Genomic DNA, 12,122 nt, shown 5'->3' with positions numbered 1-12,122 from the left:
CTCTGTTTTGCCCAAAGGTTGATTGCTGCCCAGTTAGTTTCAATGTTTCTGACTGAAACATAGTTATGTTTTAAGGTAATTGTTCTCAAACTTTAGTGTGCACAAGAATTTCAGGTACCATTGAAAATGTCAATTTTGTTTTCAGCAACAGCCATTCCAATTACTGAAGTCAGACCAAAAACCAGCACTTACAAGAAAAAATTCCAGATGATTTTAATGAATATTGGCAGACCAAACTGAGAGAAACACTGTTCTAAACATCTCAGAATATAGGTCAGTTTTTAAAGCCCATTTGTTAAATCATGTACTTTCTAACTCTAAAATTTCTTGCCTATACAATGAGGTTCAAATATCTTGCACCATTCAAGAGCCTCCATAGTCTGGACTCAGCCCCCTCATCTATTGCCTTTACCCCATGCTCCCTGAATGACAGCTGATCGGGACACTCCTCCCTGAGTCTCTTTGCCACTCCCTCCATCCACTGTCTCATATGTTGTGCTTCCACCAATCTAAACCACTTGCAGTTATCCAAACATGCCATTCCATCTCTCAGCTCTGCTCTGCTGAGTGGGTTTATTCGTCTGTACTGATTGCCACCCTACTCCCTCTCTTCACCTGGCTAATGCCTAATCATCCTTTAAGACTCAGTGCAAATCATTTCCTCCACAGCATGTCTTCTGAGCCTTCAATAATAGGGAGGGTAAAGGAAATAAGAAGAATCATTTCAAATCCATCAATTTATACTTTCATTTCAATCCTCACACAAACTAAAGAAGTAGGTTCTAAAATCTTCCCAAATTTATAGATGGAAAAGCTGCAGCTTGGAGAGGTTAAGTAAACCTGCCCAAAGTTATAGAGCAGGCAGGTGATGGAACAGAGGCTCCAAGTTACTACTGAGTGACTCTAAAGTCTATGCTCTTAACAATCACCCTAAGCACCCCAGGTTTCTTTAGGTGTTCTTCCCAGCAGTTCCCATATTATCCTACATAAATTCCTACAATAGGACACCATGCTGCGCATCCTTATTTACCTGAATGTATCCGTCACCTGAGCAGAAACTTCTTAAAGGCAAGCACAGTGTTATTTCACTATTGTAGTCCCAACAATTAGCACATGTTTTGATATTCAGTAAACATTATAAAAGAAGGTACGAGATGAATGAATGAATGAAATTTATTCATGCTATTAAATTGGGCAGGCTCCAAGGATACAATAAACAAGAACTTGGAGACAATTGGGAAAGACAAGCTCACAAGTAGTTTCATTCAAGCATGATACACATTCCAATAGGGTGCTTCAAGGTATGAGGAGGAGCTCCCTGGAGGAGGTATGGTAAGACATATTGCATAAGAATAATTTTAATGGAAAGACAGATCCAGGAAGAAGCAATAATAGTAATGAAGGACTAATAAGATGCTCCGCCTTCTGGAATGTGGGCTTAAAGCAGAAAGTGATGAAAGAGCAGGCAGGAGAGGTGGGTAACAGCCAGATTGGCAAGGCCTTGGAGTAGCAGTGGGAAGGCATCTCAGTCTTGAAGAACCACAGAGTGACATATTAAGATTTCCATCAAAAATGTACATATGTAAGGCTGGGCGTAGTGGCTTATGCCTGTAATCCCAGCGTTTTGGGAGGCCAAGACAGGTGGATCACCTGAGGTCAAGAGTTTGAGACCAGCCTAACCAACATGGTAAAATCTCGTCTCTACTGAAAATACAAAAATTAGCCAGGAGTGGTGGAGTGCGTCTGTAATCCCAGCTACTCAGGAGGCTGAGGCAAGAGAATCGCTTGAACCCAGGAGACAGAGGTTGCAGTGAGCCGAGATCATGCCACTGTACTCCAGTGTGGGCAACAGAGTGAGACTCTGTCTAAAGAAAAAAAAAAAAAAGCATATACAAGTAAAACTACCTATGCTGCAGTATGTGAGGATGAATTGGAGGGGAAAGACTAAAACTAGAAGCCAAGAGTCTAGCCTGGAAGCCACTGAAGTAATTAAGGCAATAGGTGAGGGCTGCAAGGGCCCAAATGGCAACTATGGGAATGAAAGCAAGAGGAATGAATTGGAATATGGAGAAGGGAAGTTAAGAAGTAAGAAGAGACAAGTGAAGCACAATTTACTGAAGCCACACAAAATGGAAAAGAAAAAACAACATAGATCTCATAACCATTTACAGAGAGAAGTAGCCCAAATCATTTCTATTCTATCTGCAGTATCCTCAGGACAAGTTCAAATGATCCTGAAAGAAATAATTCACTAACCTGTTTGTAAGGAGTATCATTCAGGTAAATTTCAGTGTCCCCAACTGAAATCAAAACACTTTTAGAACAAACAATATCGTTGTCAAAGCATTTCTTGTTCTGGGCAATGATAGATATATCTGAATCATCTGTACTCTGAAATGTCAAAAATATTTTATTAATACAAATATATACAACCTATATTATTTTAGTTATTTTTATTAAGAAATCTTAAAGATCAATATTGACAATGGATTGCATTAGAACTGAAAAACAACTTACCTCTATAATAAAAAGTCATTTTTAACTAATAATGTGAAGAATTTTATAGAAATACAGTAGGATACCTCAATCTTTAAACACCTATAATATCTCCGTTAAAATTTTGTTCCAGCCAAGTTTACCATTTTATTTCTATAGCTCAAATGTACTAACCATTATCATTTTCTTTGTCAATAGTCAACAAAACAATATGTCACTTAGGGAAATCTTAAAAAATATTCATTGGATATATGTCTTTGGTTTTATTTAGGTGATATTTCTGGCTGAATAATTATTTGTCTATAAATAAGAACACAAATAGTTACAAAACTTTGGTATTTGTTAGTAAATAAAATAATGTGTACTGTTTGAGAGCTTACTTTGCATTTTACATATATTATCCAATTTAGTTCTTAGGCAAACTTTTTGAATTAGGTATTATTTCCATTTTACAGATGAGGAAACTGAGGTTAAGACGGACTAATTGATTATCTGAGGTCGCTTTGCCAAATAAGAGGAGGATCAGAATTCAGATCCCTAATCTGTTTTGTTTGTGTTGATGCCACTTATAAAGAAATTAGGAAGGGTCTAGAAATGGTTGAGGAGAAAGACAACTTTAGATGATAGGGAATCCCTAACTTCAAGGAACACTATTTGGTCTCTCTACTCTAAATGACACACTTCCACCTCCAGTTAGACCCTTTCCTTAGCAACTCCCCACTGCATCCACTAAGTCACTCTTTCGAATCAAAGGTTCTAATTTTCTCCCCCAGCTGAATGGATAGGTTACTTCAATTGCACTGACTCTGGAAATCTCATTCTAAAATATTGTTTGTATCTGGTTCTTTAAAAGTTTTAATTATTGGCAAGTTATAATTGTACATATTTATGAGATACAAAGGGATGTTATATGTATATAATGTGAAATAATTAAATAAAACTAACATATTCATCAACTCATATACTTACCATTTTTCTAGGAAGAAAGTACATGCTTCTTGTCAAATTTTCAAAGTGGTCTTAATCTCCCCCAAAGTTAAAAGCTACTGTTCGAAGAGCCCTTTCACTAATAGTGGACAGTAGAGATTTCATTAAAAGGAAGGGAAGAAATGTGACATTTCTCCTTGGATTCAATGTTCAGTTTTCAAAGGCCCACACATATTTCCTGAATCTTTTCCATTTTGAGACATATGGGTCAGCGTTTACTTTTATAGTAAGAAAAAGTCATTAAATGTCTGGCAATCATAGGCCAGGCACGGTGGCTCATGCCTGTAATCCCAGCACTTTGGGAGGCCGAGGCGGGCAGATCACTTGAGGTCAGGAGTTCAAGAGGTCAGTCTGGCCAGCATGGCAAAACCCGGTCTCTACTAAAAATGCAAAAATTAGCCAGGCATGGTGCCACACGCCTGTAGTCCCAGCTACTCGGGAGGCTGAGGCAAGAGAATTGCCTGAACCTGGGAGGCTGAAGTTGCAGTAAGCTGAGACCACGCCACTGTACTCCAGCACTCCAGCCTGGGTGACAGAGTGAGACTCTGTCTTTAAAAAAAAAAAAAAAAAAAAAAAAAAATTGGCAATCATACAGTTTGTTTTTTCTTTCTCTCTCTTTTTTTTTTTTTCCAGGTGAGGTCTTGCCCTATCACCCAGGCTGCTGGAGTGTAGTGGCATGATCATGGTTCACTGCAGCCTCAATTTTCCAGGCTCAAACAATTCTTCCACCTTGGCCTCCTGAGTAGCTGGGAGACTACAGGTGTGTTCCACTACACATGACCAATTTTTAAAATTTTTTTGTAGAGGCAGGGTGTCACTATGTTGCCCAGGCTGGTCTCAAACTACTGGGCTCAAGTGAGCCATTCATTTTAGCCTCCCAAAGTGCTGGGATTAGAGGTGCAAGTCACCTTGCCTAATGATCATAGAGTTCTTGATGTAAATTTTCCACACTTAGTTTTTCACAACACTGGCAATATGAAAACTAGCTCAATTCATCTCTTATTTTGGCTAAATTCTTTCTGCCTTGTTAATAAGTGTTATAGTGACTAGAGGATAGGTTTTTAATGAATGGTATTGATGGAGTAATTAATGTGTCCCTCTGTAACCCATTTTTCTTTCATAGATGCTGGGAGCTTTTGCTGCTTTTTAAACAATCCTTTTGCAAAGCATTGCCTAAATTTTGAAAAGTGGAATAATAAGTGTCATTATGATGATTATGGCATTGTATTACTCAAAAAAAATAATGTCATACTTTTCTGCCTTTCTGAATAATTTTCAAAGAAGTAAAAATACATAATTTAGGGTTTTGCTTTGCTCTTCCTCTTGGGAAAAGTTATTTAGATTAAGGGATGTGAAAAGCTGATTGAAAGGCTTTCTATTGCCATTATATTTTATTACTATTAATTAAAGTGCCTCAATGTTAGTTTTATCCTTTATATTAAATCTGAAATGTCAAGAAATATTCTATCTGTATGGTTTGTCTTATAATAGCATGTTATGCTGACAGTAATTTGAAACAATAGCACTATACCTAAAAGTCACATTTCTATACTTTCCATTTCTGACATATTTCCAGTTAATATTAGGTTTAGAAATAATGCCGCAGAGTTGCTAAGCAACACAGTAATAATGATAACAAAGCTGGAGGGAAAAGGTCAACATCAATGTGCCACATGGGCTCCTCAAAACCCTTTATTCTCAGGTACTAAAAGCTTTAATACAGAATATGCCCCAAAATGACTCTGAAACGGAAACTCAGCACCTTTCAAGGACGTATATAATTATACTTGACATGTCAGTCTCAGCACCTGTCATAGCCCCAGCCTTTCAAGGGTAATTATCCCACACAAAGTCTCTGCTGATACCATAGCCTCAGGCAGCCATGGTTTATGTCCCAAAGCAGCACATTCATTTATGGGCAAAAGGACTTCAATGCTGGCAGAAAAAACGAACTATACTCTATTCAATTCTCTCTCAAATTTGAACCAGAAAATACCGACTTTTTTTTAACGTTTTGCAGTAAGATCTGAGGGTGAATAAACACGTAAAGGATGTAAGGAAGAGTGGGAGCTGACCAGGTAAAAACAAGCTGAACATATGAGGAAGTAGAAAGGATGACTGAACTGAAGAAAAAGTAGAGAAAAGACACAGAAAAGAAAGTTAGACACGCTGGCCTGAGTAAGCAGAAAATAGCGCAGTCCCACAGAGATTGTCCAAGTTGCAAGAATGGCATCTGGTCAACCATGACTCTCTGCTGCCTGGGGCCAAAACCACCCTTCAGTTGCCACCTTCATGAGGTTCTTGTTAGAACACATAAAAAGTTGGAAAAAGAATGGTAAATATTGTAAAAGGTTACAAAATGTTTATGAAGATCTTACCTTGTAATCAAACTAATTAAAATTGGATGTATTTGTTTAAATTAACTTTAGTGTTAATAATGCACAATGCAAAGGTAAAATTTGGTTTTCTCTTTTGAACAAGATTTTTGTGTAATATTAAGAGATAGTAAAAGATTTTTATTTACCTTTTGAGTATACGGCAACAAAAAAAAGGGAAGAGAGAGAGAGATTAAATTTACCTTTTTAACCATCTTTATTAAGTTTTAAGATTATTTGGGAAACTGAGTCTCCTCTCTACCAAAGAGTAAAGGTTATTGCTTTTTAAAATATTTGAATTATCACTTTGATTAAATAAATGACTAATTTTACAGTGATCTGTGACTCTATTTTACAACATCAAGTGTTTTAAGCCTTTGATATTTGATAACCTTTCCAAATTCTAAATTCAGTCTTTTGGCCTCAAACTAACTTTTTGGATATTAGGGCTCCGGAAGTCCGAGACAGACATATTAATCTTCATTGGTACATTAAAATTATAACAGAATCATTGTCAAATACAAAATGGTATTTAACTTTCTTTGAGTTATTTTTATATGAATGTGTCATTAATGTATGTTCCAAAATTATATGAGATTCATATAATTCTTGTATGTCTTAATCTATGTTATCAGGAATAATTACGACTATTACGTTAACTGATTGTATGCCCCAGAAGTAATCAAATTTCCTTGTCTATTGTGTCTTTAACCATTGCTATTCTAAGACTTTTGTCATGCACAGACGATTATTGTTTTACTTTGATTCTTCTCAGAAAGCACTTTATAATCAGCTGCAGTCCACAACTTGCTTCCTTAGGGAAGTTTGTGGAAAGGACTCTGACAGGTGCTCTTAAAGGCAGGTTTCTGATTACTCTGGACACTGTGTCATTAGACTAGGGAGAAAACTTCTGGGATTCTCATTGGAAAGCAGATGTGTTTGTGAGGATTGCTGGCCCAATACTGGGCAGAACAGGAGGTAAGAGCAGGGGACTGAAATAATAGAAGGCTGAAATATTTTCCTATGACGTTTTTGTTTGAAACATTGGGCTTCTTATTGTTTTGTTTTCTAAAGTCAAGAAAACAATTCTGCCGGGTGCGGTGGCTCATGCCTGTAATTCCAGCACTTTGGGAGGCCAAGGCAGGCTGATCTCCTGAGGTCAAGAATTCGAGACTAGCCTGATCAACATGGATAAATCCCATCTCTACTAAAAGTACAAAATTAGTTGGGCGTGGTGGTGCATGCCTGTAATCCCAGCTATTTGGGAGGTTGAGGCAGGAGAATTGCTTGTACCTAGAAGGTGGAGGTTGTGGTGAGCAAAGATTGCACCACTGCACTCCAGTCTGGGCAATAAGAGTGAAACTCCATCTCAAAAAAAAAAAAAAAAAAAAAAAACAAAGAAAGAAAAATAAAAGAAAACCTTTCTTTTGAGCCATTTATAGCTTAAAACAATGCTCTTGTGAGCAAAATTTGAGGCATGTTTCTTACCATCTGATTTCTCCAGAATTTGAAAACTATTTGTGAGTATTCTTAAATTATGGCAATGTAGCTATTTGCATAAGTTCAATAAGAATCTATTTTCTGCTGTAACAGGACACAGTTGGAGACGCTGGTTATTTTACCACGGCTTTGACTAGGATGGAATATTTACAGATATGACTGGACTGCTTTGGGGAATTTAAGTTGACATCATAGAGCTGACCAAAGCCTCTTGTACAGACTGGCCTGGCACCTTGTTTATGCAATTCCTTTACAATGTTTGTGACCTGTAGTAAGTGAAACACATCACTTTCTGACAGGACTAGAAACCCCAAGTTATTTTGGAACCTCAAGAAGAGAGAAATTAATCCAATTCATATAGGTATTTGCAGGCACAGATAAATCCTTAGCTTGGCTAACCTCAAGAGGTTTTTAAAAGGTCTAACCTGAGATTATGAAAAAGTTACAACAAAGTCAACATAAAAGAGCCTAGATGAACTATAATTATTCTTCCTGTACTTTATGCAAATAATCAAGCCATACATATTACAATTAAAACTTATTTTGCAAGTAAATTGGTCCTGTTATGATTTGTCTTTCATAGAAATGAGGAACTACAACATGGCACAAGTATACATATGTAACAAACCTGCACGTTGTGCACATGTACCCTAGAACTTTAAGTATAATAAAAAAAAAAAAAGAAAGAAATTAAGAACTAGAGAGAGAAAAAAATATCATTTGAAAAGAAACTATGGTACATCTTTTATTAGATTGTGGCCTTGTCCATTATTTCTTAGTTGTTATTATTTCTCTACAATTAAACATAAACACAAGAATATACTTTCCTCTTGCCAAGACTCAGAGTTAAGACAAATACTCTACTTGAAGTATTTTCTGCACAATCACTATTTGAAACTACAATGATAAATGTTATGTTTTCTCTACTACAAAAGAAAATGAGGGTAACAGGAGAAAACACTAATAAGTAGTTATTGAGTTCACCAAATGCCCAGCATTCTGCAAAATGACTTGGAAAGAATAATAAGAAATATAAGGTACTATCCCCACCATCAAAACCTTAGAATTTTCTTAGAGAAATCTGGAGTATATACTTTACATGGAGTATACATAGTAGATATGTCTTTACTGGCATGCTTTATATTTAATAGGCCTCTAAAATTGTTTTATTAAATGAATGAAATAATAATGTGAACAAAGATCACCACCATACATTGGAGAATGTTTGTAGAGATGCTGACACATGAATAAGATTTTTAATGCTTTTGGTAGAAATGTGCAAATATTTTTTCCATATACAAAATGAAAAAGTTTCGTAGAATCTTTGTCTTACTACTTAAAATGATACCATAAACAAATATCTTTAACAGTAATGATATATACAATGGGAACATGTAATGTTTGACATAATATTGTCAATGAAACTTTCTTTGTTCTGAATGTAACTTAAATTTGACTATGCAGAAGAAGAGAATAATTTCAAAAACAATTAAAATCAGGTTGTTAAGAAAGTGAAATGTTCTACATTCTTACTACTCAAAATATGGTCCATAGACATGGAGCATCAGCACTATCTAGTAGCTTATTGAAAAGGCAGAACCTGGGGGATTTGGCAAGATGGCAGAATAGGAACAGTTCTGGTCTGCAGCTCCCAGCAAGACCAAAGCAGAAGGTGGGTGATTTCTGCATTTCCAACTGAGTTTCCTGGTTCACCTCACTGGGACTGGTTAGACAGTGGGTGCAGCCCACAGAGGGCGAGCAGGAGCAGGGTGGGGCGTGGCCTCACCCAGGAAATGCAAGGGGCCAGGGAACCAGGGAACTCCCTCCCCTAGCCAAGGGAAGCCATGAGGGGCTGTGCTATCCAGCCCAGATACTACAATTTTCTCATGGTTTTTGCAACCCACAGACCAGGAGATTCCCTCGTGTGCCTACAACACCAGGGCTGGGTTTCAAGTTCAAAACTGGGCAGCTATTTGGGCAGACCCCAAGCTAGCTGCAGACGTTTTTTTTTTTTTCATTCCCCAGAGGCACCTGGAACCTCAGCAAGACAAAACTGTTCACTTCCCTGGAAAGGGGTCTGAAGCCAGGAAGCCAAGTGGGCTCACTTAGTGGGTCCCACCTCCATGGAGCCCAGCAAGCTAAGAACCACTGGCTTGAAATTCTCGCTGCCAGCACAGCAGTCTGAAGCTAACCTATGACGGTCAACCTTGGCTGGTGGAGGGGCGTCTGCCATTACTGAGGCTTGAGTTTTCCCCTCACAGTGTTAAGAAAGTCACTGGGAAATTCAGACTGGGCGGAACACACCACAGCATGGCAAAGTAGCTGTGGCCAGACTACCTCTCTGGATTCCTCCTCACTGAGCAGGGCATCTCTGAAAGAAAGGCAGCAGCCACAGTCAGGGGCTGATAGACAAAACTCCCATCTCCCTGGAACAGAGCACCTGGGGGAAGGGGCAGCTGTGGGCACAGCTTCAGCAGACTTAAACGTTTGTGCCTGCCAGCTCTGAAAAGAGCAGCAGATCTCGCAGCAGAGTGCTCAAGCTCCGCTAACAGACAGACTGCCTCCTCAAGTGCCTCCTGACTCAGAGACACTTCCTAGTAGGGGTCGACAGACACCTCATACAGGAGAGCTCTGACTGGCATCATGTGGGTGCCCTTCTGGGATGAAGTTTCCAGAGGAAGGAGCAGCAATCTTTGCTGTTGTGCAGCCTCCACAGGTGATACCCAGGCCAGGCAAGCAGGGTCTGGAGTAAAACTCCAAGAAATGCCAGCAGACTTGCAGAAGAGAGCCCTGACTGTTAGAAGGAAAACTAACACACAGAAAGGGATAACATCAACATCAACAAAAAGGACACCCACACAAAATCCCCATCCAAAGGCCATCAGCATCAAAGATCAAAGGTAGATAAATCCACGAGGAAGAGGAAAAAACAGTACAAAAATGCTGAAAATTCCAAAAACCAGAATGCTTCTTCTCCTCCAAATGATCACAGCTCCTCTCAGAAAAGGGCACAAAACTGGACAGAGAATGAGTTTGATGAATTGACAGAAGTAGGCTTCAGAAGGTAGCTAGGAACAAACTCTTCAGAGCTAAAAGAGTATGTCCTAACCCAATGCAAAGAAGCAAAGAAGCTAAGAACCTTGATAAAAGGTTACAGGAACTGCTAACTAGAATAACCAGTTTAGAGAAGAACATAAATGACCTGATGAAGCTGAAAGACACAACACGAGAACTTTGTGAAGCACACAAAAGGATCAACAGCCAAATGAATCAAGCAAAAGAAAGGTATCAGAGATTGATTATCGACTTAATGAAACAAAGCATGAAGACAAGATTAGAGAAAAAAGAATGAAAAGGAACAAAGCCTACAAGAAATATGGGACTATGTGAAAAAAGACCAAGCCTATGACTTATTGATGTAGCTGAAAGTGACAGGGAGAATGGAACCACGTTGGAAAACACACTTCAGGATATTATCCAGGAGAACTTCCCCAACCTAGCAAGACAGTTCAACATTCAAATTCAAGAAATACAGAGAACACCACTAAGATACTCTTTGAGAAGAATAACCCCAAGATACATAATCGTCAGATTCTCCAAGGTTGAAATGAAGGAAAAATTGTTAAGGGTAGCCAGAGAGAAAGGTTGGGTTAGCCACAAAGGGAAGCCCATCAGACTAACAGCAGATCTTTCTGCAGAAACCCTACAAACTAGAAGAGAGTGGGGTGGGGGGCAATATTCAACATTCTTAAAGAAAAGAATTTTCAACCCAGAGTTTCATATCCAGCCAAACTAAACTTCATACACGAAGGAGAATTAAAATCCTTTACAGACAAGCAAATACTGAGGGATTTTGTCACCACCAGGCCTGTCATACATGAGTTCCTGAAGGAAGCACTAAATATGGAAAGGCAAAACTGGTACCAGACTGCAAAAACATACCAAAATATAAAGACATATGATGAAGAAACTGTATCAACTAATGTGCAAAATAACCAGCACATTATGACAGGATCAAATTCAGAGCTAACAATATTAACTTTAAATGTAAATGAACTAAATGCCCCAATTAAAAGGCACAGACTGGGAAACTGGATAGAGTCAAGACCCATCGGTGTGCTGTACTCAGGAGACCCATCTTATGTGCAAAGACACACATAGGCTCAAAATAAAGGGATGGAGGAATATTTACCAGGCAAATGGAAAGCAAAAAAAAAGCAGGGGTTGCAATCCAAATCTCTGATAAAACAGACTTTAAACCAACAAAGATCAAAAAAGACAAAGAAAGGTATTATTACTTAATGGTAAAGGGATCAATGTAACAAGAAGAGCTAACAATCCTAAATACATACACACCCAATACTGGAGCACTCAGATTCATAAAGCAAGTTCCTAGAGATGAACAAAGAGATTTAGAGTCCCAAACAATAATTGTGGGAGACTTTAACACCCCACTGTCAATACTAGACATATTAACAAGACAGAAAATTAACAAAGATATTTAGGACTTGAACTCAGCTCTGGACCAAGCAAACCTAATAGACATCTACAGAACTCTCCACCCCAAATGAACAGAATATACATTCTTCTCAGCACCACATCACACTTATTCTAAAATTGACCACACAATTGGAAGTAAAACACTCCTCAGCAAATGCAAAAAAAAAAAAAAAAAAAAAAAAAAAAAGGAATTCATAACAAACAGTCTCTCAGAACACAGTGCAATCAAATTAGAACTCAGGATTAAGAAACTCAATCAAAACT

General features: G+C 38.1%; 1 protein-coding gene across 2 annotated transcripts in view; it reads right to left on the bottom strand.

The window, feature by feature from the left end:
- Positions 1-12,122, bottom strand: part of OTOGL (otogelin like) — a 170,997-nt gene that overhangs the window by 78,353 nt on the left and 80,522 nt on the right. Inside the window, exon 26 of one of the 2 annotated variants that reach the window (XM_008004119.3) lies at positions 2,257-2,391. The exons of the other annotated variant lie outside the window; for it this stretch is intronic. Coding sequence (XP_008002310.3) covers positions 2,257-2,391 — 135 coding nt within the window. The remainder of the gene's footprint in view (positions 1-2,256; positions 2,392-12,122) is intronic. 2 annotated transcript variants of the gene reach the window in all.

Source organism: Chlorocebus sabaeus, chromosome 11 (assembly GCF_047675955.1).
Source record: "Chlorocebus sabaeus isolate Y175 chromosome 11, mChlSab1.0.hap1, whole genome shotgun sequence".
NCBI classification, from domain to species: Eukaryota; Metazoa; Chordata; class Mammalia; order Primates; family Cercopithecidae; genus Chlorocebus; species Chlorocebus sabaeus.
The sequence above is the reverse complement of the archived record's forward strand: the minus strand, read 5'-3'. Positions and strand labels throughout refer to the sequence as shown.